Source organism: Pezoporus wallicus, unplaced genomic scaffold (genome assembly GCF_028554395.1).
Source record: "Pezoporus wallicus isolate ANWC-B61680 ecotype Strahan unplaced genomic scaffold, APGP_CSIRO_Pwel_v1 contig_13961, whole genome shotgun sequence".
In the NCBI taxonomy this organism is placed as follows: domain Eukaryota; kingdom Metazoa; phylum Chordata; class Aves; order Psittaciformes; family Psittacidae; genus Pezoporus; species Pezoporus wallicus.
The window spans coordinates 443,436-467,767 of NW_026639900.1; the positions used below are offsets into that span (position 1 = coordinate 443,436).

General features: G+C 48.6%; 2 protein-coding genes across 8 annotated transcripts in view; one reads left to right on the forward strand and one right to left on the reverse strand.

Moving 5' to 3' along the window:
- The window catches only part of KSR1 (kinase suppressor of ras 1), a 52,567-nt gene extending 36,831 nt beyond the window's left edge, over positions 1–15,736 (forward strand). The window contains exons 3-20 of the mRNA XM_057416697.1: positions 1,358–1,505; positions 3,431–3,902; positions 4,871–4,875; positions 6,371–6,431; positions 6,612–6,695; positions 7,270–7,331; positions 7,441–7,547; positions 7,710–7,878; positions 9,111–9,152; positions 9,826–9,880; positions 10,443–10,488; positions 10,703–11,082; positions 11,718–11,814; positions 12,322–12,455; positions 12,873–13,004; positions 13,291–13,426; positions 13,748–13,881; positions 15,499–15,736. Coding sequence (XP_057272680.1) covers positions 1,358–1,505; positions 3,431–3,902; positions 4,871–4,875; positions 6,371–6,431; positions 6,612–6,695; positions 7,270–7,331; positions 7,441–7,547; positions 7,710–7,878; positions 9,111–9,152; positions 9,826–9,880; positions 10,443–10,488; positions 10,703–11,082; positions 11,718–11,814; positions 12,322–12,455; positions 12,873–13,004; positions 13,291–13,426; positions 13,748–13,881; positions 15,499–15,577 — 2,343 coding nt within the window. The 3' untranslated portion in view covers positions 15,578–15,736. The remainder of the gene's footprint in view (positions 1–1,357; positions 1,506–3,430; positions 3,903–4,870; positions 4,876–6,370; positions 6,432–6,611; positions 6,696–7,269; positions 7,332–7,440; positions 7,548–7,709; positions 7,879–9,110; positions 9,153–9,825; positions 9,881–10,442; positions 10,489–10,702; positions 11,083–11,717; positions 11,815–12,321; positions 12,456–12,872; positions 13,005–13,290; positions 13,427–13,747; positions 13,882–15,498) is intronic.
- Positions 1–24,332, reverse strand: part of NOS2 (nitric oxide synthase 2) — a 72,023-nt gene that overhangs the window by 19,487 nt on the left and 28,204 nt on the right. For 5 of the 7 annotated variants that reach the window (XM_057416687.1, XM_057416685.1, XM_057416686.1 and 2 more), the window contains 8 exons: positions 23,912–24,090; positions 23,140–23,303; positions 22,134–22,344; positions 21,714–21,801; positions 21,293–21,414; positions 20,616–20,764; positions 20,182–20,376; positions 19,482–19,655 (listed from right to left, as the gene is read on the reverse strand). In XM_057416687.1, coding sequence (XP_057272670.1) covers positions 19,542–19,655; positions 20,182–20,376; positions 20,616–20,764; positions 21,293–21,414; positions 21,714–21,801; positions 22,134–22,344; positions 23,140–23,303; positions 23,912–24,090 — 1,222 coding nt within the window. In that variant the 3' untranslated portion in view covers positions 19,482–19,541. Of the gene's footprint in view, positions 1–19,481; positions 19,656–20,181; positions 20,377–20,615; positions 20,765–21,292; positions 21,415–21,713; positions 21,802–22,133; positions 22,345–23,139; positions 23,304–23,911; positions 24,091–24,332 lie in introns of those variants that run through there. The other 2 variants (XM_057416690.1, XM_057416688.1) reach the window with 2 other exon arrangements.

A 24,332-nucleotide genomic window follows, 5' to 3' on the forward strand; every position in this document is an offset into this window, starting at 1 on the left:
AATTCCTGGCTTCTCCTCACGTCAGCTGTGTTGTGTTTCATCTGGTTCAGGCATGTGACAGAAGATGCAGGATGCGTTTCTCAGGCTTCTGCCCTTTCTTAAGTTACTCTTTTTTCTCTGCTCCACGCAACAGTTACTAAAAATGGAAACTGTGTGATTCCTCTTTGTGTTACCACCTACAAAGCTCCCAAGGTTGGGGCTGTTCTAGCACTGTCATAGTTAAAGTCAAAAGTCATGCGTCAGACCTCAAAGGCATGAGCCTGGATTAAGAAAGATGCAATTGTTAAAGGACAGTCAACAACATTCAGACTTGATTTGCTGTCGGAAGCGGGGTTTGAGAATCTGGAGGATTTCAAGCTTTTTGTTTCTCCAGACAGTGAGACACACTTTTGAGCTTCCCCTTCAAATGAACGTTAAAACCCTTTTAAATAGGGTTTGATTCCAGGAGTTGAAACTTTAGGAAAGAGGCCAAATCTTGTGAAATTTGTGATCTCACTGGGAGCAGGGAGGTTTGTTTAGGCAAAACTTTCAGGGAAATTCCTGGGTATCTGGGTTAAATATCCTGGTTTTGTTTATTAACCACAATTGCTGCAGCCTTACACTGGAAACCTTTGAATGGGGGAGGAGGGAGGTGACACAGCTCGGTTCTGTGTCAGGAAATACCACATCATTTCATGCTTTCCAGTCTCTTGTGTCTTTTGTGTCTGCCTGATCTACACCTTATCACTGTGGGGGCTTTGGTGTATTAAGATGTACAGGGAGTTCTGCACAAATATCTTTCCAAGCAAGATACGGGTAAGGCTGGTTCTCTAATGAAGGAAACATTGCTTGAGGAGGAGGTCACTATCTCTTTGTCAGAACATTTCATTTTGTTGAACAAAAGAAGTCATTTTCCTCACTGCTTTTACTTGTCACTTCCCCACGGAAAAGCCAAACATCTTTATCTGACTTTTTTTTTCAGGTTTTAGGCCTGTTTTGTTTCTGACTGCTACTTTCAATTTAAAAGTTACGCTTTCACAAATACTGACGGAAGACTTTCCACAAGGGGAGAAGAACATTTCCATCGCCCCAATCCTAACTGAAACACCAGAGAATGACCACAACACCCTAGTGGTACAAAGGAGGCTTCAGCAAACTCTTGGTCTCTTGTGATGCAGAGGGGAGAGGGAGCTGAGCACTGCTGAGATCTCACCGACCCAGTGATCCTCAAGAGATACACTACCAAAATGAGTAAACCATGAGTCAGACGAGGCAGTGAGACAGTGGCACTATTTAAAGTATATCAGAACAACATGTGACAGCCTTATATATGTGTATTAAAAATATATATATAAATGCATCATCTTGTTTTCTGCAGAGGATACCAGAGGAGCTGACCTTAGATGCCTTACTAGAAATGAATGAGTCAAAGGTGAAAGAAACAATGAAGAGATGTGGTGCCAGAGATGAGGAATGCTCCCGGCTCAATGGGGCACTGAGCTGCTTACGGAAGGCGACTGAATCAGGTACAGCCTGCCTTGTGCTGTGGCATTAGCTCTTCAGCAACCCGGCCCCCTCCTGCTTCCTTTGGTATGAGACAATCTGCAAAGTCCTCTAGAAAATGTCTCTGGGCATATACTGTAACCAGGCTCTTGGATGTACATGAAGTTGCAGTGATCAAACTCATCTAGAGCTGTGGATTTGATTTGATTTTGACAGCATGTCAAATAAATAACTAAATGAAAATAACTATGTAGAAATACTCTCTCCTACTCCACAGACTATATCCTTATCCCCTCTCTGTTCAGAGTTGTGTCTAATGCTCCAGTTAATCCTCCATCATTCATATCCTTGACCTAACAAATACAACCAGATTTCTTGTAGGTAATTCCCTCCCCAGATATGGCCAGCTCAGAGGGAAGGTGTAATTCTGTTTGATATTACTTTGCTAAGAAGCCTGAGTACTGTTCAGCTCAATGCTCTGGAAGAGAACAACATTGCTCCGACAACCCTTTGTTACTGTGTAGTGTATAGTGTGCAAGTTGATTCACTTCTCTTTAAATCCCCTTGCCTCCTGCTATTGTTCTTTGGCTGCTAGAATTGATAGAATTGTTAGCCAAATTCCAATTGCAGATTCAAGAGCTAGAGAGAATCCTGATTTACCTTGAAATTATGGGAAGCAGGGTACTGTGTAATCAGAAATGCACATGTTCAGCAGGCAAGTGGATCTGACAAACTTATTTAAGATCAGTCAGGCTCAAGATTCCCAGGGTGCTGCATCACCATCTTCCCTGTCACCTTCCCCAGGCTATGTTCAAAGGCATTGTAAAATCTGTTTGTACAGCGAGTTTCTCACAGCTCACTGGTACTAATGTGCATCACGTCTTTCTCCATAGCGATTACCAGTCTGTCACTGCAAGCTGGTGTTTCCTGTTGGTATTATGACAGTTCATCCCATTTGCAAATCAGAAAGATTAGTTAATGGAAAAGTCAGCAAACAGCCCAGTTTCAGATTTCCTTTTTTCTAATCTTTTCTGTCCTGGCTTGTTAAATCTTTCCCATCCATACTGTGGCAAAACCAGCTGTGCTCAGAGGTCATGGCATTTACTCCTCATAAAGAAGAGGTAGTTTTTCAGTTCCAGGTATCTGATCTCTTTACAGCCACTGACTGGTCAACAGGACATCAGGCCCTGAAGCTTTTTCACCTTGGTTTAAGTCATTAGGGATAGAGAGTTATCCTGATGTTAAGCCTCTGAAATTATCCCAATAGTCTGTGCATTCCCACTTTGCTGCCTGCAAGCCTTTTTTTCCTCATTTATTCTCACAATTGATCTACAAGTTGTGCTGGGGTGTTCAGAACTACAGTGCTAGGCAGTGCAGGAGGCAGTATGGGCCATGGCAAAGGGAGAGAGAAGTGGCTCAATGAGTATGAGGAGCTCCTACATGCTCCTTATTTCCAATCTAATGGTCTTTCTCAGTTTAAGTGGTATTTAGCACTTCTGTCAGCTAATAGAAAATAGTGTCCTCTCTTTACCAAAGACCAGTCTAAAAGCAGAAAGGGTACTCAATTGTCTACACAGATTAGTACCAAATCCACACAGGTTTGCAGTGGGATGTGGGTGCCTGTTTCATGAAGGTATGTATATCCCAAATGCTTCAATAGGCCCAGTCTGTTAAAACTCACCCCATCTTAGAACACAGAACCTGATTTTAGCCTTTGAGATACACAACTACAGATTGGAAAGAAGCGTAGTGGCTGCTGTTCCTGTTTTAAAGGCTAATGGACCTGATGGGTGTCAGGAAAGGAGAAATTAAGCTGCCACCTTGGCTGGGTACAACACAGTGGAGGGAAAAAACCACCTTATAGCCCAAAGCAGCAAGACATGGTATGTGTGTATAGGTTGGCTTTTCTTTCTAAGCAGTCACTAACACTGCTGTGGTTGGTGAGCAGGCGGGGAGCTCAGGGATGATGTGCTGATGAACCTCTCTGAGGCACGCCGAGAGAACAGCTCCACCAGCACCACCGAGTCCCCCGGCCCCGCTGCGCCCACATGGACCACCTCTGCACTGCACCCTCCCAAGGGCAACAGCCAGCAGCCACGCTCTGTGTCAGTCTCTACAATCCCAGCTTCAGACTCTCTTGCCTCCAGTCATGGACCTTCTATCTATGCAGAAAACCTCCTGGACCCTTTTGCATTCCCCACACACAGTGGAAGGTTAACGCCAAGGACTCCTCACAGCATCACCATCACCCCTCCAACCACTCCTCAAACCAAGCGGCGGCACAAGTTGAAGCCCCCACGGACTCCTCCTCCCCCTTGCAGGAAGGTTTTTCAGCTGCTACCTAACTTCCCAACCCTCACAAGGAGCAAGTCCCACGAATCCCAGTTGGGGAACAGGATAGATGAAGTTCCTCCAATAAAGTAAGCATGATACTTCCTCCTTCCCCACAGGCACTGGTGGGTGTGTTATACCAAAGGGCATTCAGGGCTCCAGTTCTGACTCTCTGAAAGAGTTGCCTTGTCATGGTTTCACTGTAGTCTGAGAACCTGTATCAGTGGGATATTCTAAGATAACCACAAAACCTGCTTGTTCATGGTGTTCTTTATTTGAATTCATTTGAAATTGCACCTGCTGGGGAGGTTGGGGTGGCTGCTGCTATTTAAGGGCCCTAACCAGTTTTCCTGAAGCATCTAATAGCCAATTCCAGGTACTAGAATTCTCTTCCGTCTTTAAATGTTCCTCACAGTTCAGGTATCAGTGGCTGGTATCCTTTTATGTTTTTATCTTAAGGTGTATCTTAGCTGCTAGTGTGAGCTTTCAAACACATTTATGACATTGTTATAGCTCCATAGCAAGGCAAATGGTCTAAGGCAGCACCATTTTATGGACTGAGCCAGGCTTTAAGATACACTTTTTTTGTGTAGGTAGGATGGAGTGTATTAATCTAACATATAACAACTGGTTGAAGCAGGGAAAGCTACGTACCTTCCAGAGACTCTGCCCACCCCAAAACATCAGAGACTTAGGTCAGCATCCAAATTCTGCAGCAGGCACTGGAGTGTTACAACTTACACTAACTCTTTGACCACCTGAAAGAGTTCACAGAGCCTGTTCCACTCAGGCCCCTTTTGCCCAAATTACATTCTCATCTGCAAGACACAATTCAGGTGTGCTCTTTACACTGCCCTCACAGGCTGGAGCTCTGCCCAGCAAACACTGCCCCTTGTAGGCAGGAAAACACTGGCTATGCAGCAACTTCAGGAGCCAAAATCACAGATCTTTGTAAACCCAACATTAAAAGCTGCAGGAAAGAGTTTCTGCTCCAGCAAAGTGTGTATCCTGTCACATCAGTGTCAATGTCTAATAAATCTGTATTTTTTCTCTCTAGGTTTGGTAAGAGATTTTTACAGGGCTGTCTTCATTTCATTGTGAGAGAGAAGACCCTGTCCTGTCAGCTCTCTGTGATCATCACCGTGCAGCTGCTGAAGGTCCTCAACAGGGCCTTTTGTCCCAGAGCTGCTATTAACTCTAGCAGGAGCTTGGCCTACTGGAGATCTGCAGGATATTCACATGGTCTTTTCTGTACTTGGTATCTCTTTGGATTACAAGAGCAAGAAAAAGGAATACTGATGTTTAAAGGGCTAAAGCAAGGGGTTTGGGTGTAGATGCCTGTCTGTGACTTGGGACAGCTGTTATCGATGCCTCTTGGTACTAGAAATAACTTCAGACCAAACTATTTGGTATCTCTGTATATTCATTGCCAAGTATCTCTGTAATGAAATTAGACAGTTATGTGCAACCTTCTGAGAAACACTTCAGCATGTGCTTAAATGTGGGATGCTCCCCTGATGCTGATGAGTCTGTTCATGTGTTTAATAGTTTAGTGGTTTTGTGGTTTTATCCAGTGACATATAAATGCCATTTAGTGCTTTAGCTAACCTGATTTGACCATGTGTGTCCATCTCAGGCACAACCTGTAACCTTGGAAGCTAATGTAGAGAGATATGCACCTCTTGGATTTAGCCATCTTAACTGGTGTATTATAATTAATTCAGATGACTCTGCAGTTGGATGGCCACACTAGATATTCCTTAGAAAAGCAACTTCCAGCCTATTCTAGGATGCTGAAGGCCACAGATGCCTTTAAAAGTTTACTGGAATAACGATAAGAAAGAATCTGGTGCCATCTAGGGTCAAATAAAGAGACTGGCTTTTTGTAAGCATTGACAGTGTCCAGCCTTGAAGCTGTGTTGATGCTTGCAGACTTGAGTTTCCTCCAGATTTGCAACACGGCTGTAGATCCAATTCAGAAAAGATGCCAGAATCTAAATATTGGGGGGGGGGGGGGTTAGGAAGTGACATGGTGTAACTGCTGCAGTGCTGAGCTGGCATTCCAAGGTCTGCACTTCTAGCTGCCAGAGTGATCTCACAGAAATCTGCTTATTCTTCTGGGTCACACTGGCCCTGTCTATAAAATGGAGTGTAAAAGAATATTGTGAAGTGTACTGACACTGCATGAGAGCTGGGTGATGGTATCTGTGGTAAACCAATGGGGAATAAAACCTGACTTTCCACTTTAAGAATGGGCTAGATCTAATCAGATGGACTCTGTAATCCCTACATGTAAAACATAATGATTTAACCAAAAAAAAAAAGAAAGAATAATTATGATTCCACAACCAAATCTGATCTTACATTGCCTCCATGTGAGATCAAATACCAGAGTAGAATCTGGTAGTAGCTTTGCAGCAGAAGGCAAAGCGATCTCAGCTGTGCTGTGTTGTGGCTACAGGTCCTTATCTATGACAGCGATCGCTTTGTTTCTGTCTAGACTGGTAAGCACACTTGTGAGTGATGCTTCCCTAACCATCCTTTTGTTCTCCACCAGAGCTCTCCCAAGGATCCCCTCAAACGGTACGAAGAGACTTTGGCTTAGCTGTAACACACAGGTAAGCAACAGGCTGCAGGAGAGGGAGAAGTTTGAAGTTGCCTCATTTGTCAACTTCAGCCTTAAGTATGCACTTCAGCTTCATTTCTAAAGCAGTCCAGCCTGTCTTTTACTACCTACAAAGGTTAATTTTCCTTTCAGCATGAGTTAACATCATTTTTCCCCTCTTGTCTCTATTTAGGTTCTCTACAAAGTCTTGGTTATCTCAGATTTGCCAAGTCTGTCAGAAGAGCATGATGTTCGGGGTGAAGTGTAAGTACTGCAGGTGAGCACACAGCAATCATCTTCAGAAGAACTTTGCATGTGATTCATTAAAATTTGCCAGTAACACATGTCCCTTGATGTGCTGCACCCTTAGCAGTGGCATTGTTTTTTCTGTGAGCTTCTTAACTGGCAAAGGGAGGCTCTGGCACAACTTACACTTTGGGCTGGAAGCCTGACACATGGATGAACTAAATGCAGTTCCTTGCCACAGGCTTCCTACCTGATCATGAGCAAATCTTGCACTGGGAGCTGGATATCTAAATAACAGTGAGGATTTTAGTTCTCTCTCTGGGATGTTAGTCCAGAGCACTGAGATTTAGTGCTTGACTGTAGCTGGATGACTGTCAGTGAAGGTAACTGCATTAAAAATAAATCAGATGCTAAGATATGTATATGGCTTTCATTACCCTAATGACACACATTATAGGATTCCTCATATAAATGCATGCTCCTCTGGGGCCTGGAGCATTCCAGAACTCCCTCTGAGATTAGCATAAGAATTAGAAATTAAGGGTAGGCTTCCTCTTCTGGGGAAAGAACAAGTTGCTATTTAACATGTAATGTGTCTCTTTCAGATTAAAATGTCACAACAAATGTACTAAAGAGGCACCTGCTTGTAGAATCTCCTTCCTTCCCAGTAAGTATTTTTCTGCAAGTTCTTAGCATTTCAATGTAATTGATGGTATCACAAGAATTAAAAAGTCTGATTAAAGCTTTTTTCCTTCCTTCTCCCACCTGTTTTTCAGTAGCAAAAATAAGAAGAACAGAGTCTGTCCCTTCTGATATCAATAATCCAGTAGACAGGCCAACAGAACCACAATTTGGAACTCTTCCCAAAGCACTAACTAAGAAGGTACATGGTGACTGCAGTGTGTCTGGTGTCTGTAATAAAACTGCTGTGCCTGAGGCTGGGACAGCTTTCCTTTCCCTGATGTTCAGTAGACACTGAGGGCAATTCTGTCTTTCTTTCTTTCTTTTTAATGTCTCCTCATGAGTGACTTCCTTTACTTTACAGGAGCATCCACCAGCAATAAACCATCTGGACTCCAGCAGTAATCCTTCTTCTACAACCTCATCCACACCCTCTTCTCCAGCCCCATTCCAGTCTTCCAACCCTCCCAGCGCAACACCTCCACCAAACCCCTCTCCTATGGGCCACAGGGATGGACGCTTTAACTTCCCAGGTAAACATACCTTTTCAGGAGACCCCTACCAAGATTAGAAGGGCCTCTATATAAGCAGAGATTGATAAGACTTCATAGGCAGTGGCGGGTTTCTGAATACATGGTAGTGTCTTAAGCAAGGTGTGAAGGTGTATTTTGTTACCTGATAAAAGAAAATGTCTATTCTTACAAGTTTGTAAGTGGTACCAACAAGATACCTTTGCAGGAGATAGAGTTATTGAGGAATGTTTGCAGCTTTCTTATATTATTTGATTTCCTCCTTTTTTGAAAAGGACTAAAAAAACCCCATTGTATTCTTCTCTCTTCTCTCACTATGCTGTGAAATGCATGCTGCCTGCTGTGCTGATCACCAGAGGCTTTAAATCCTAAATTGATTGCTAGAGCAAAACATACAGATGAGAACCTGAGTGAATTACTTTACCAGTCCCTTCCAAAAGATAACCAGCAACAAGCACTCAATTTTAAACCACTGACATACACATATGGTGGAGAAGAATTGACCCTACCTGCTTTACAGATGAGGAACCCAATGTGCAGTCTTTAACAGTCGATAGAGGCCAGAATCTCTTGACAATGGCAAAGATTTACATCATGAGAATAAATTTAATCCCTTTGATCTGGAAATTGAGCAGCATGTGACTTTGTAACTGCTCCGTCTAGCCTTCAGCACTGCTGTATCTTGTGTCAGGCTTTTGATGTGTGAGTGGAAGATGCTATTTTTGCTTAGTCAGAAGGAGCAAAAGCGGAGCCAGTTTAGTACAAGGATCCTACTGCAACTACTTTCTATTGGGACATTCTGCTCTAATTCACTGAAATGCAGAGAGCTGTTTGCAGATGGCTCAAGAGCTTCAGCTGCTCTGGGTGCACCTCTGAAAAGCTGAAGACAGGAGAGGGCATCAAAGCACCAGCCTTTAGCATCCCTGGGTCCCTCAACTTGCCTCTGCCACTTGAAGTCTGAATGTGTTGTTTCCCCACCAGACTGTTTGCTTATTAGCTCTCATTTGACAAGCGTCATCTGTTGTAGTCTTCCCAAAATGCATGTGCTGGAATTCACCCCCTCAAGCAGGCTGATAATCTACTAATCTGTTTCCCAGCCCTGAGCTGGGACTAATTCGTGGAATGCATTTGGAGCACTCTCTGATGATCCTCTAACTTGTTTGTGTTGTTTTTTTCTCCTGGTATTTTTTATTTGCTGTTCTTTTTTTTTTTTTTTTGAACAATTAATCCAAAAGCTGCCTACTACATTCAGCACAGACAACAATTCATCTTCCCAGGTGAGTTGATGGGGTTAATTCTACTAACCAGCTCCTACTGCCTAAAAGTAACTTGGTTGTGAACTTTGCATGCTGCCCGAGAACAGTAATTCTGCTTTTAAAAAGAGTATGTAAACCAGTTCAGACTTTCTCTTATCTCAGGATGGAATTCAGGGCCCTCTCTCCTAACAGGAGGTACTGATGTGATTTATGCACTCAGGTGAAACTGAATAGTCAGTTGGAAAACAGCTTTCTGCTGGGGGGTTCTATACACAGCAGTGTTCTTTCTTTTAAAAGGCTCACTTTTAGGGGTTTGTGTCTAATATAAAAGGACCCTGAGCAGACTGGGTGCATTTGGAATACAGGACCTGCAGTACAGATGCATTCACGCAGCCTAGTTCTGTGAGGACTTAAGTATTTCTGATTGAAGGCCTTTGAGCAGTTCACAGACAAGGACTTGAAAGACATTACAGATCAGTAGGTGAAGGGGCTTGATCAATATACAGGCACAGAGGTACTAGGAAAGGTGAGCACAGTTTTAACTGAATAGAAGGATGAAATCATATTGTCTGTGTCTGAGTTTACTTTATAAGTCCTGAATAAGCAGCAAGTAATCACAACTGCAATGTTAAAACTTTGATCTATAGGAGACTAAAGGGTAAAATATATATCATAAATGTTTCTACTTCCCCAGAAATTCCCAGTCCTGCCCAGACAGCACAGCCTTCAGAAACAGCCACAGACACTAAGTAAGTACAGCTCTAAATTCTTCTCTTTGCACAGCAGTTGCCTGATGATCTTCAGATGTGTCTGACAGCTCTGTGTTATGTCCAAAACAACTTATGGGAGAGCTCCCAGGGTATTTAATTAAAAAAGGATGGCACACTTGGCTGCCAGCAAACATCTTTTCAAGGATCTGAATTCTATGGCATACAAAAGATTTTAGCCCACATTGCCAGTGCTTACAATCACTTCTCTGATCCAGGTGCCTCAGTAGCATGAATGGGAATATCCATTACCAGAACACATTGTAGTAATGTAGCCATGCCCTTGCCAGATCAATTCCTACCACTTAATAACTGAAAATCCCTTCAAAGTCTCTGTCCCTCATTTGCTAAAGTAACCTTAGAAAGTCCTTATCTGTTAAATGGAGCAGTAATTGTGGTTTTCTCTGCGCTCCTCTGATGCTGTCAAGATCTGTTCTCCATTTGCTTCCTTCACTCCACTAACAGCACATGTAGCAGCCCACTTTTCTGACTCGGGTGGATATGCAAACATTGTTTTCACTGTAATCCTCTCTTCTTTTATCAGTGCTGATCAACAGCCAGGCACACACGGAGTTGAATGTGAAGCAGAGGTAGGTTTTTTTCTGGTTTGCCCCTCACTTTTCTACAAATTCATCTCTATGCGGGATGAAGCCTTTCTTGTCTGCACCTGCACACAGACATACAGATGTCCAGGTGCCTACATCCAACCCCTGAGGTTCTCTCAGGGCAGCCTGTGCTGCTGGGCTGCTACTGCCCCTCAGAGGGGGCTCTCAGCATGTGTTTCCCTTCTGCGTTTGTGAGCAGGTGGAGGAACCAGAGGCTAATAAATCAGACCCTGAAGATGACGAGGATGAGGTGGAGGATCTGCCAAACAGACGGCCCCGCTTGCAAGGGATGATTTACCGCAAGCCCAGCCAGACCAGTGTGTACCTGCAGGAGTGGGACATCCCCTTTGAACAGATTGAATTGGGGGATCCCATTGGCCAAGGGCGGTGGGGGAAGGTCTACAAGGGGAAGTGGCATGGGGAAGTGGCCATCCGGCTGCTGGAGATAGATGGAAACAACCAGGATCATCTGAAGCTCTTTAAGAAGGAGGTGATGAACTACAGACAGACCCGGCATGAGAACGTGGTACTCTTCATGGGAGCATGCATGAACCCCCCTCATCTAGCAATCATTACCAGGTAAGGATAGAGCAGCACAGTAGTATTTTAATATATATGTATCATATAAGTTAATATTTATTCTTTATCTATAAAAAGAACCCTCTCACTGTCAGGAGGTGGCAGACACACAGGCTGTGTTGCTCAGTTTTGGATACAAGCGTTGTCTCCTTTCAGGGAACATACAGTATTTTTTGCCAATTTTCGTTTTCTTTTTGAATTCTTAAATAATAAAATCCAAAATGTAGGAGGAAAAAAATTTGGAACAGGCTGTTCCTCTGCCATCTCCTTCCAAATGGTTCCAGTGCAGCAAAGTGCCAGCAAAGCAGTGTGTGAGGCTGGTAATGCATCAATTACCTTTTCTGTTCCTCTGAGGGACACTTGGCAGCAATGGTACTGGTTTTGTCCCCTCCTTTGTTTTCAGTATTTAGTTGAGATGAGGATCATTTAGCTCCTAAATGCTTTTTGGAGTGTTCCTGTGCAGGTTGAATTTATGTAAGGCCAAGGGCATGCCACTCTCCTAGTCCAAAAGGTGATTCTGAAGAGCACTGGGATTCTGTCACCAGGATAAGAAACCCAAACACCAGTATTACCCTTTTATTTCCCTCCAGTATCTTAAAGACCTTTTTTGGGATTGTTGTTCCTCTTTCCTGTAGCTTCTGCAAAGGAAGGACACTTCACTCGTTTGTGAGGGACCCCAAGATATCCCTGGACATTAACAAAACCCGGCAGATAGCACAGGAGATCATTAAGGTAAGAGATGTGATGCTTTGGTGCAGAGCGGAGGGGAGCAGTGAAGGAAGGTGTGTGGGGCAGGGTTCCTCCCGGTCCCTCCTGTCAGTAGCCGCAGCTGAGCTGATGCGCTCAGGAGCAGATGGGGATTCCTGCCAGAGCTGCAGAGTCTGTTCTGGGCTTTCAATATTGCTCAACTGAAGAAGCATTTCTAAAGCTGCCGGTTTCTTTTCTGGCAGAAACATGGTGTGAATTCAGAGAGCAAACTCTGTCATCTGACACACACAGACTTCAGAGCGTGAGGTCCACAGCCACTTAATGCTCCGATTCAGGGTACCCCTCCTGCAGCCTTGCAACTCCAAGCACTACAGGGATCTGCTCCCTTGCACCTTTGCTGCTGTGTCCCCACTTACAATTCATCATTTATGCTGGAGCAGGGAGTGTCAGTGTGTGCGCTACAAAGCAAAGCATGGGCAGTAAATAGTAATAGTACAATTAAAAGTGTCTCTCTCTGCATGTGTTTGCCAGGGCATGGGCTATCTTCATGCAAAGGGCATTGTGCACAAGGATCTGAAATCCAAGAATGTTTTCTATGACAATGGAAAAGTTGTGATCACTGACTTTGGATTATTTGGAATTTCGGGTGTGGTTCAGGAAGGAAGGTAAGTGGAGGTTTCAGTGCTGGGTCTGCTTCTGGAATGATAAATAGTGGTCAAATAGGGAAACCCAGTTATAAGTGAGGAATGTCAATTGCTTTGGGACATACACACAGTTCTGGAATACCCTTTGTTTTCTTTTTCTAAGCAGAGTTCCTGCTACAGTTCCAGTAGCTCAGGGCTGGGGAGTTCTGTGTGGGTTAGGACTCAGAACACTGACAAGCAAACCTAACCTTAAGCCCCAGAATGAGCTGGAGAGCCAGGCTAACGCATGCATGGGTTTTAATATGGCATTAAAATGAGAAATGAAATGTCAGCAAACACATTTGAGTGACTAAAGCCTAGGCATTAGGTGAGGCACAGATCTGGTCTGTTCCTGGCTAATGTAGCAGTGTTTCAGTGCCACTTCTTTTTGGACCTCAGGAGGGAGAATGAATTGAAGCTGCCTCATGACTGGTTATGTTACCTGGCCCCCGAGATTGTTCGTGAGATGGCCCCTGGGAAAGATGAGGACAAGCTGCCTTTCTCCAAAGCAGCAGATATCTACGCCTTTGGGTAAGAAAGGGACACCCGGGAATGCCATGGGAACTTCCCAAGTGAGATCTGTTCCAGGCTGAGCCCTCTGGGTCAGCCGTCCTCTGCTCACATGCGGGATTCCAGTGAGGATGCAATGTCCTCACCTACTACAAAAGCCACAAGCAGGAGGTGCGTGGGGTGGGTGGGATTTGCTGCTCAGCCTCAGACACCTTCCAGAGCCTGGCTGAAGGAATGGGAGCAGTGACAGGGTTTGCATCTTTCTGTCACAAGCAGGCAAAGGCTTGATTTGCCATTGGTGTTGCAGGACTGTGTGGTATGAGCTCCAAGCAAGAGAGTGGCCTTTCAAGACCCAGCCTGCCGAGGCGCTCATCTGGCAGATTGGGAGTGGCGAAGGGGTGAAGCAAGTCCTTGCAACTGTCAGCTTGGGGAAAGAAGTCAATGTGAGTACCTTGGTTGCAGGAATCCTGCCCCAGAGCTATTGATCAGGAAAGAGGGGCTGCTTAAAGAGACTCACTTGTAAGTCTAAAGATAAAAGGCAGGGGAGATATAGATTATAATGGACACCAGGTTAGGTACAAGCCTCTGCCCCTGACTGCCACACAGAAGTGGGCATCCACCAGGTTACTGCTGGGTTATAAGGATGCCCAAGACCTCTATAGCGTCTGTGGCTGGGCTGGAGCCAGGCAGTGCTGTCAGCTGCTTGCTCTGCAGAGGGGGCCTTGACCCGAGTGGAGATGATGAGGCACAAATACCCTTTGCAGGAGATCCTCTCGGCGTGCTGGTCCTTCGACCCCTGCGAGAGGCCGAGCTTCACGGTCCTCATGGATATGCTTGAAAAACTGCCAAAACTGAACCGTCGGCTCTCCCACCCGGGGCACTTCTGGAAGTCTGCTGAGTGAGTATTGGCTGCTGCGAGCACATCCCTGCTGCTCAGTTTGCTACCTGCGATTTCTGGGCTCTCCTTTGCCTTCCTGGGGGCTGTCAAACCTCTGATGGGCGGGTAGCAGCATGCTGTTCTGCTTTTGAGGTACCAGGAGGTTATGACACTGAGCTGGCATGCTTCAGGCAGTTCATTTCCTACTTCAACGTGTTCCCCTCCCTCCTTCAATAGATTATTTATCCTGCTTTATGTTCGGTTTGGAGAGGATCTACCAAGAGCATTGCAAAGGGCCCACACTGCCCCCAGGGTCATTAGAATTTCCCCTGTGCTGTGATGCTGAGGAAGGGAAGCACCAGAGGACATGCCACTATTTCCCTTTGAAGTTATTTTTGCCTGGGTGACAAACTGAGCCTCCCCACCCCACAAGTGGTTCATGGCAATTCATACACATTCCTGCTCTTTCTCTGCTCAAAGCCATTAACATGGAGAAGCACTTGAGGTGTCAGTATCGGTTATCAGCATTAGTTACTGCTCAGTGAAATGAGAGTGCAGCAGCTCCGCTGCTGTTCAGCTGCCTTACCCTGGGGTCACACCTGGGAGGAGGCTCAGGTTCCAGACCCACTGAAGATGCCTTCACCTCCCCTCTGACAAACATGGCACTAACCCCGCGCTGAGCTCCAGTGTAACCTTTACAATAGCTCTCAAGGACTTGCTTTAAATAACTGGAAACTAACTCTCATGGTGTCTTTTCCCTTCCCTCCTGTATTTCTCTGTAGGTTGTAGCTACTGGTGCAATAACGGGCTCCAACTTGCATGTTTCCATGTGTTGTATCCTAACCGGCAACTCGGACAATCACCTTCCATTGCAAAACCAACCCACGAAATTAACCCGGACATAACCCACACTGATCTGAGCTCCTCCTTTTCTGCCTTTCCCGCTGGGTGTGGGCTGCTCGCTTCAATAACAGCTCCTGCCTGCAAGAGGCCACTGCCTAACACCGCGGCACCGCGCTCCTGGGAGCCCCAGCGGGCGGCCACCGGCCCTGGGCAGGGGCTCATGAGCGTGTGGGACTGAGCCGGTGCTGCCCAGCAGGGTGGGGGTCCTGAGCCTGGGGTCACTTGTGCGAGTCTCATGGGGCAGAGGCGCACTGGTGGGGTGCATGGGTCAGCTGGGCTCAGCTGCACTGCTGTGTGAAAGAGGAGGAAAGCGAGAGCACCCTTTGGGTTCTCCTCCTCCCCTTGCAGATCAGTGCTCTGGATCTTAGGTTTGCTTCTGTTCACATCCCTCTGCAGCAGACCCCCTGCCCTAACGCCTGGGGCTGTGCAGAGGTGCAGGTAACACAGCAGCCTCTGTAGAGAAGGTCTGCTTCCATTCTCTACCAATTCATGAGTTTGAAAACCACCTTGTCCTGGAGGGCAGAGGATAGGGCTGAGGAGAGCGTGCCAGGAACCAGAGAGGACAAACAAGGGCAAGGGTTTGCTGCTTAATTACTTAAGCCTCTTTTGCGGCCAATCTGGAGTCATATGGGATCAGAACCTAACCCATCGTAGTTCCTTTTATAGGGCTGTAGCTTGGTGAGGAGACCAAAGTAAGTGACTTTCCCTCCCTTCTCCCCTCCCCGCTCTCTCCAGCATTAACAGTAGCAAAGTTGTCCTGCGCTTTGAGAGGTTTGGGTTGGGAATCCTGGAACCGAGTCACCAGAAGCTGTAGCGGTCGTTGGCCCCGGCCCCGCTGCTCCCGCCCGTGTCCGCACTCGGCCCCGGCGGCCCGGCCCTGCCCGAGCACCAGCGGTTGTGTAAGGAATGTTTACATGGATCTTTGTGTGAACTCTATTTTTTTAAGCACAATAAAGCAGTGAATCCGGTTGAACCGCGGCCGCGCTCCAGCAGCACCCAAACCAGAACCGCTTCGGGTTCCTTCTGGGGTCTGCGGCGAACGGCAGCGACCTTCTGCCTTCGGAGCCCTTGTTGTCCCCAGGAGCAGGGGAGCGGGCTGGCTCCAGCAGCAGGGCTGGAGGCCAGGCCTGCCCTTGCCTTTCATTATGGTAAAACTCAAGCTCTTGCAGTGGGGTTTGCCCAGGCTGAGCCCCAGTGAAACTTCACAGAACTCCTGCGGGGAGGAAGGGTCATGCCTGGCTCCCGAGGACCTGACCCAGCCCGGCTCAGACTGCGTCAGAGTGATTTGAAGACACACACCCCCCCCCATACCCTCTCCAGTGCACGAGGTGGAGGTTACGAGTGAGGACGGGTCATGAGGGGTCCCTGGAAGCCCGCAGATTCCATTTCTCCAGCAGCACTGGCACACTGCACCCCCATACACACACCTGTCACCATGGGGGGCTGTGAGGGGCACGGGGGCAGCTCTAGCCCCCATGATGCAGGGAAGGGGGCAGGTGGGTGACTTGTAGAAAATTCAGTGGCAAAGAAAGCCCTGGGTTGTGCTGGGCAGAGCTCCCCTGCCTCGGGCAAGCCGGGAGCGCTCCCACGAGTGCTCTGGCAGTGATTTTGTTCCATGTCCCACACAAAACATGGGTTTGGTGGTAGCAGGCACTGCTTCTGCCCTCCCTCCTCTCCCCATTGTTACAAACACCCCCCTGCACCCCCGTGTGTTCAGCCTTCACCACCTTGTTCTCCTCCAGACTTGCTCCTGTTTGTTCCCACAGTAGTGCTGCGTCAGCGGTTTTAAGCTGTTGTTTGCCCTGTGGGCACTGCGTAAATCACAGCAGCACCCCCAAAGCTAAGCCAGGAAACCTCCGGGCTTCACCCTGCTCCTGCTGCAGCGGCTGCTGCAGGTGCTGGGGCTGCAGCCTCAGCTCTGAGCACGTCCTGGGGGGCAGCAGCCCCCTGTGCTCCTCACCCCTGCCCTGGGGAGCAGGAACACCTGGAACTTCCCAGCAGGAAACAGTCAACAACTGGCCCATGGACACTGGAGCTCGTCCCTCATCAGCTGCTGCACCTGCGTGCAGGAGCCTCTCTGGGGGAGCAACAGAGCCTTGGTTTGCTCCTGAGGCTGTGCCTGGTGAGGAGCAGGATGGGCAGCGCTGCTCCAGAGCCCCATTAAAAAAGAGTAATTAAAGCCCGAACAAGCCCCATCACTGTTTGTCCTTCCTGGCCTGACCTCGGGTCTAACTGAGGCCCTGTCCGCGAGGATGCGCTGCCCCTGCGCCAGGCAGTTTCCCCATTCCCTGGGAGCCAACATCCCCTTGTGCTGGCAAAGCAGCACGGGCCTGAGCCACAAGATCTGGGATTCGAACTCAACCCGACCTTGGGTTTGCATTTAACACCCATAAACTGCTCCTGAAAGCCAGACCCGGCCTCCTGCCCCCTTCTATCAGAGGGGAGGCACTCGTGGTGCTCCGGTTGTGTTGCTGCTGCTGCTGCTGCAGGAGCCCGGTGCCGGTGGAGCCCGCGGGGGCAGCCCGGCTCCGGGGCTGCGGCACCTCCTGCTCTTCCAGCTGCGTTGGAAGCTTTGCGCAGAACACCGGGGTTTGTGTTCGCTGCCGAGCGCCTTCAGAATGGCTCGGAAATGAACGAAACCCCGGTGGCGCCGACAGCGGGGCCCGCGGTACCTCCTGCAGCCGGCAGAGGCAGGCAGCGGCCCCTGGACGCGTGGGAACCCCTCGGTGAATAAACCTTTGCTGCGGGTAACGCGAGCGGTGCCGAACCGTGGCTTCACCTCCCCTCCCCTGCCCCGTGTACTTGTAGCCCATCTCCCCCGGGAGCCCCCAACCTCCGCCCTTCCCTCGGCCCAGTGAAGCAGCCGCAGGAGGTTTCCCACCCTTTCCCCACCCCAGAGCCCCACAGACACAGCGCAGCCCCTGCTGAGCGCCCCGAGCCGCGTTAACGGGCGCTGTGTGCGCGGCAGCGCCTCCTCCTGGCCGGAGCATCCCCGCGGATTCAAACCCCTTCGCTCGGGACTCAACGCGGTCCCTGGTGCACAGCCCAAGGGCTTCATTTCTCCCACACCCCCAAAGCTCCGCCTCCCTCCTCCGGGAGCAGCCGGCGCTCACCCCTCAGCAGAGACAAATTCCGGCACAAGCAGAGACCGTTCCTGGCCCCAGCCCGCCGCCGTGGAACGCTCCATTGCGTTCCGAACCTGAAGCCCGGAGGGGACCATCCCTTCCCCAGCCCAGCCGCACCTCGCTGGCCGTTCAGCACTCTGCCATCCCACAGAACATCCCAGCGCGGGCACAGAGGGCAGGGTCATTCGCAGAAGGCACCACAGAACAGCCCACGGCACAGACCAGGCTACAGCGCACCTGACTGAGGCAAGCTCCGGGAAAGCCGGACGCACCGCATCAGTTATCCCAACAAATCACAGCCTCATCCCGACACATCCCCGCCTCCTACCCCAGAGCTCAGCCTGCTCCTGCCCGCACACAGCAGCGGCTCCAGCCCCACAGACTGGGGCAGGGACGTGCCCCCCCCCTCCCCATCACTCAGAACCCTTTGCACAGCAACAACAGAAATCACCATTTCAACACAGAGAAAGGAAAGAAAGCCTCTGACCTACCCGGGCTCCTGCTGCCCTCCCTGCCCGGCAGGACCAACCTCACAGCAGCACTGCAGCCTCTGTGTGTGGGGCTGTGCCCCGCGGGGCTCAGCTGCCCCTCACTGCCCTGCATGGAGCAGTTGATCAGGATCAGCTGCTGGCCCCTCCGAGCCTGCACCCCGGCCCGGAGCCTCAGCATCCAGCCTGTCCTGAGTGCTGGGTTCCACCTCAGCTGTGTAAGCAGGGCTCAAGTGAAAGCAAACAACCACTCGGTGCTTCAGAAAGGGCTCCTCTGCCGCTCTCAGCCCGGTGGAGTCCCCAAACCAGCGAGGAGCTCATAACCTGGGAGCCCAGAACATCCCTCTGCCTCCAGCAGCACCACTCAAGTGCTCAACCTGATGCACAGCTTAAACCCCATCCTGACTGGGGGCTGTAATGAAGCCAATCGCAAGAGCCAACAGCAGTTCCATCCACAGCAACGTTTGTCTCAATATAAAGGCATCTTTTATTACACACAAATCAAGTAAATCAGAGCATAGAATTCAAATGTACCAAGTGCTTTTGACTTCCGAACCTTCCTGCCATGGGCTGTGTAACAACAACAATTCAGGTTCAAGTACCTGAAACACACGAAGCAGAACTGCAGCCACTGCCTCCTCATGCACCCACACCTGGAGCAGGTATTGCCACTTGGGAACCATCACTTTATTATCTCATTTGCAAATATTGCTGCAGATGCACCCAGGCGTGGGACTGAACATTCCCAAGCAGCACAACCGTCCAGTTACTTGCTTTAAAGGATAAACGTGCACAGGGAGAGAATCTGGTACAAACCCCTCACACAGATACAGTGCGGTTCAAGAAATATTCCACTTGCAGCTCACACCATAAAAAAACCTTGGAATTTCCTCATATTTACAGAAAACAGCAAACACAGACTGCAGACAGCATTACAAAAATAGTTTGAATCTTCACGATTGAGAAAATCAATGAAGTCTCAGAATAAATAGCAACAAAACGTTAAACTTCATGTTTTTCTTAAGGCTGAGGTTTAAAGCTCAAATCCTACCATCACAGACATGTTCTATACATGTACATACGTGCCACACATACAGGAACATGCATGAGAAAGAGGATTTGAGCCCTTGCGTTTTGAAAACAACGACAAATGTGCAAGGACTGGCTAAAACAGGAGGTGATTTGCTCTTGGGCTGCTGGGTTGCAAAGCTCCCGCCCCTCTCTTGACTTCCGGTGGGAACACAGCCCCAAATATATCTTCGTGGTATCGCTTTTGGCTCTGCAGAAATGAAAGGAAAGCCAAGAGATGAATTCAGCGCTGCTCCCTGTGCAGGAGCTCAGTAACCAAAAGGTCTTGTGCATTCTGTGCCAGTGGCTTTTGTTTCTGTCGGTAAAAGAACCTGCCTGACTCCCAGGCACTCGTGTGCTGCAGGACAAGTTCTGGTAGCAAAAGGGTCCTAAAAAGCCCCAAGCACTCTGCTTTCAGTGACTGCCTAAACTCACTTTGCTCCACTGGTACAACACAAACTCTTGCTGCTCTGGACCCAGCCCAAAGCTGATGTCCAGGACCCAAAGAGAAACAAATGGCAGATGTAAGAGAAGGGCATCAGGCATCACTCTCACACCCTAACCAAACAGAAACTGTGTTTTACAGCACGGGGCAGGGAATAAGCTCATCACGTAAAGCTTTTCTCCTCGTGCATGCTCATGGCAGCCCTCAAGGTCTGGAGGGTGACTGAAGACTTCCACGTCCCACCCCGGAGCACTGTGTGACTGGGAAGGCCACCTCGTGTGTCACAGCGTACCTTTAGCTGGAAGAAATACTCCTCTGCCTGCTGCTCGCTGAGCTTCAGGGCTTTCGTGAGCATCCTTTTCAGAGCCTGAGCAACGTCCTTGGCCATGCGCACGTCTCCACAGACATAGAGGTGCCCTTCCTCCTTGTGCAAGAGGTTGCACACTTTGGTCCCCAGCTTGCTTTGAAGAACGTCTTGAACATAGACCTTAGAAACAGAAAAAGGGCCAGAAAAGGTTTTCAATGGGGGCTGACACAGTGAGGGTTTAACCACCCTGGCCCCGCTGCGTGCTGCACCACAGCACAGGAGAAGAAAACAGCTTCATGCTGTCTTTACAGGCCCCAGATTTGGAGGCTAGGCCTGATTTAACGACAGCAGACTGAGACTCTTCTTCCTCAGAACCAGTTACAACTGCCACAGCCACAGAGCAGAGGAAGCAGCCTTACTTTAGGTTGGCCAGGCTGTCTGGAGTAGGCTGTGTAGACTTCTTTCAGGACTCCCTTCCTCTTCATTTCCTCAGTTTCTGCTTTGTAGAGGTGATCCATGTCTGGCTGCCGGCAGCCAAACAGCAGCGTCATGTCACCCCCTCTGATCCCTGAAACCAACATTGGCAAGTTGCTTGTCTTTCCTGGTAAAGGCACATTATCCCTTATGACTATCCCCATAGCGGGCCCCGCTGCCACAGCCACTGGCTGTGTAGAGCTGTTCTGTTCCACACCTGGAACGCTGTGTTCTGCTCAGGTTTTAGGGTCTTGCAGGAGGATGGAACCTGCCCGAGCCCTTGGGGACCTACATGGAATCACCTGCTGGAGCAGGTTCCACAGATGGGCTGATTGGGCAGGCCAAGGTGTTTCCCCTCCACGTTTTGAGTGTCTGGGGCAGTCACTGAACACAGAGCAGTTACAAGGACACAGGGGCTGCTCCTCCAAGTGACCAAACACCTCGAGATCACCAGAATGGTCTCAACGGGACAGAGGAGCTGTTTCAGGGCAGGGTTCAGGCAGGGCTCTTGGGCAGTGTCTCTGGGTGTCTCCCTCTGCAGAGGTTTCATTCGGAGGGCGAGGGACGTCTCCTGCTGCCAGGCAGGTTCTGGCCTCCCCCTTGTGGCAATCCCCATCAGTACCTCTCTTTTCCAAGTCGTGGAGACGCTGCAGCCAGAAGCTCCGGTAGGGAGCAATTCCGGTTCCTGAGCCGATCAGGAGGCACGGCCTGCTTGGCTCCTTTGGGAGATGGAATTCGTTGGCACTAAAATGCAGAACGACGTTAATGATGCCATTAGTTGATGTGAGAGCTCAGTGCCTGTGTCCTGACTGACTGTCAGCAGCACAACCGAAGTCACCAGTCTGATCTTACTCAATGTAAGACAAGGTACAGGATCCCATCTCTGGAGGATGGGGAATTCCCTCTCCTCACACTCAGATATTCCAACCTGCACTCACCACTCCCTTGAAAACCAAATGCACCCAGTGAAAAACCCACTGAAGAAGCTGACCTCAGAACCATTGCCTTCTGTTTCTTTCCCTGTTTCTCTGTCAGACACTCACCTGCGTACAAAGCACGGAACCATTTCATTGAGAGCTATTGTGTTCAGCCACGTGCTGCAAACTCCATGGTGCAAAGGCCCTTGTCCATCTGCTCAGAGCAAGGGAAAACATCTGTCAGTTCTAAAGCTCTCTCGTCTAAAAAGACACATTTTACACCTAAAATTATGGGTTTTAAATAAGTAATATAAGGAATAGGTAATGTCTAGTAATGATTCATAGAACAAGGATACGCTGATGATGATGCCCACCCTGACACAGTATGAGCATCTGCACTGCAGTACACTGCTCTGTATGTATCACAATACAAACTTGTTGCTGTAGGTATGCTTCATGCCATATGGCAGAGACAGTTAATTCCTGCACCTCAATGCAGCCTAAACATCATTTAATTCAGAGAGAAGTGAAACCAAATGTCCTCACCTCTTGTCCTGTAGTTTACAACTGCAACTGTCAGATGAATCTCTCTGGCTGTCAGGTCACAGGAGGAGCTCACAGAATAGTACCTGGGTTTCAGGAGCGGCAGCTGAGTCAGGAGGAAAGCTGTTGAGACCTCAGCAGAGGGAAACTCCTCCAGCACCTCCAGGATGTTCGGGCTGTTGTAAAACTTCCACTTATTGTATTCTTCTGTGCTCTAAAAGCCAAAATCCACCATGACAACGTTAGCAGGTCATTCACACTGAGATCAGCAGAGCAGGGAGATCTGCAATGTCATTTATATATAAGCTTTCTGCCTTATGTTCAACGAAATGTGCAGGCAAATCACCAGAGAGCTCTCAAAACTTTGCCTAAAGTGACACTGGGGTTCCCTAAGTAGCCATTTCATTTTTGAACACAGAGGTACAGGATACCTGCTATGACCTTCTCAGATACCAGCTCACTCAGTGTGGATGTAGAGACTGAGCCTGTTTCTGAGCCCCCTGCTAGGGGCCATCCACAACACTATGGGCCCAGGCCCTGATACCTCCTGGGCCTCACTGAGCCCAGCAGGAGAAGCAAGCCCTTACACACCAGTGGTTACCAGGCTGGTTACTGGTGTGTAAGTCCCTCTTAGTGCATGGTACCAAATCCTCTGGCAAAAATACCTACCCTCTCCCCTGCAGCCCCTCCACCTGCCAGCTGTGAGCTGTTCTAGTGGCACATCACCAGGAACCACCATGAGGAAGCACGAGACATGGGCAGGCAAAACAACCCACCCAGAGCCCCACAGGAAATGCCAGATCTGAAGACATCTCGATTCCCACGCCCAAGTGAGCCACAAGACCAGCCCTTCTCTCTGTGGTTGGCTTTACGGGCACACAGAACATGTAACAGAGGCATAAAATCAGGCACCATCACTACAAAACTCCTTAGCTTCTGCTGCAAAATGAAAGGGCATCACATGGCCCAGTGCACTGTCTCCTAATGTAAACGTAGCCCTAACACTTACCTGACACAAAACTTCCAGCCTCTGTTTGTCTCCCTCCGCTGTTACCAGCTGGGAGAGCTTCTTCAGCAGCTGCTGGGAGGGTGGAGTGGTGATGTCAAGCAGGTACGTCAGTGCCTCGGGCAGTGTGCAGGCTGGAAGCCTCTTGTCCCTTGTCCAGCAGCCACCTGGAAACCAGGGAAACAAAAGAACACTTCTCAGTTCCCACAGCATTTGACATCTGCAGAGCTTTACAAAACTCGGTGTCCTTCACTTCAGATGAGGCTGCAGCAGGTCTGGACCACAGGGCCCTTCTGAAGAGACGTTAGTGTGAGGCTTCAGACTTTTGTAAGTGGAGGCTCTGGTGCAGAGAACTGCATGATAGCAAAACACCACTTCAAAATGAAGTTTTCCATCTGAACACATCATCTTTCTGGGTGTCAGAATGCTATGATTTGGCAGATGGCTCCTACTAAGATGGAAAGATGGTCACAACATGCAAATCTATTTTAGGACTCATACATAGCAAACTCTGTTTAATTGCAGTCAGTGGCCAATTCAGCGACTGAGTTACATTGTCAACCCAGGATAACTCTGCAAACGCTGGTGCAGTTACCATGGGCTGCCAGAGTGTGCAAAGTCAGAATTGAGAGTTGTAAGAGTAACTAAAAGCTTCCACAAAATCCTATTGAAACTTAAGGATGATATAGAAAATTCAGTCTATAAAACTTCTCAGGAACTGCAGAGAAATCTGTCAAACATCCTCTGCTATTTGATCTGAAGAGAACCAACTTACCCTTGGTGCAGGTTTCAAGTCTGACAGTCTGGTCAGCTGGAGGCGCATCCTTGACGTGTGCAATGAGGCCATGGACTAATTCTGGCTGGTTGCCTGGGAAAATCCCGATGTGTTCTCCAGGCAGGTAGTGCACTTCCCGATCAGTCTCACAGGAAAGCTTGACTAGAATGGTAACACGACTGGATAGAGAGAAAAGAGATCAGACACATCTCGGTTACGTCGACAGGATTTCCCTTGAGTTGCACCGAACAGGAATAAATCTGAGCTGGCAGCTGGCAAGAGCTTACTTGTGTTCAGCACCAAACCAGCAGAGCAGCTCAGCAGAGATCAAAGGGCTGGATCACAAAGTTTTTTATTCCCCTACATTCATAGACCCTAATGCGAAGCCACCTCTTTCTTAAGCCAGAATTAAGATTGTATG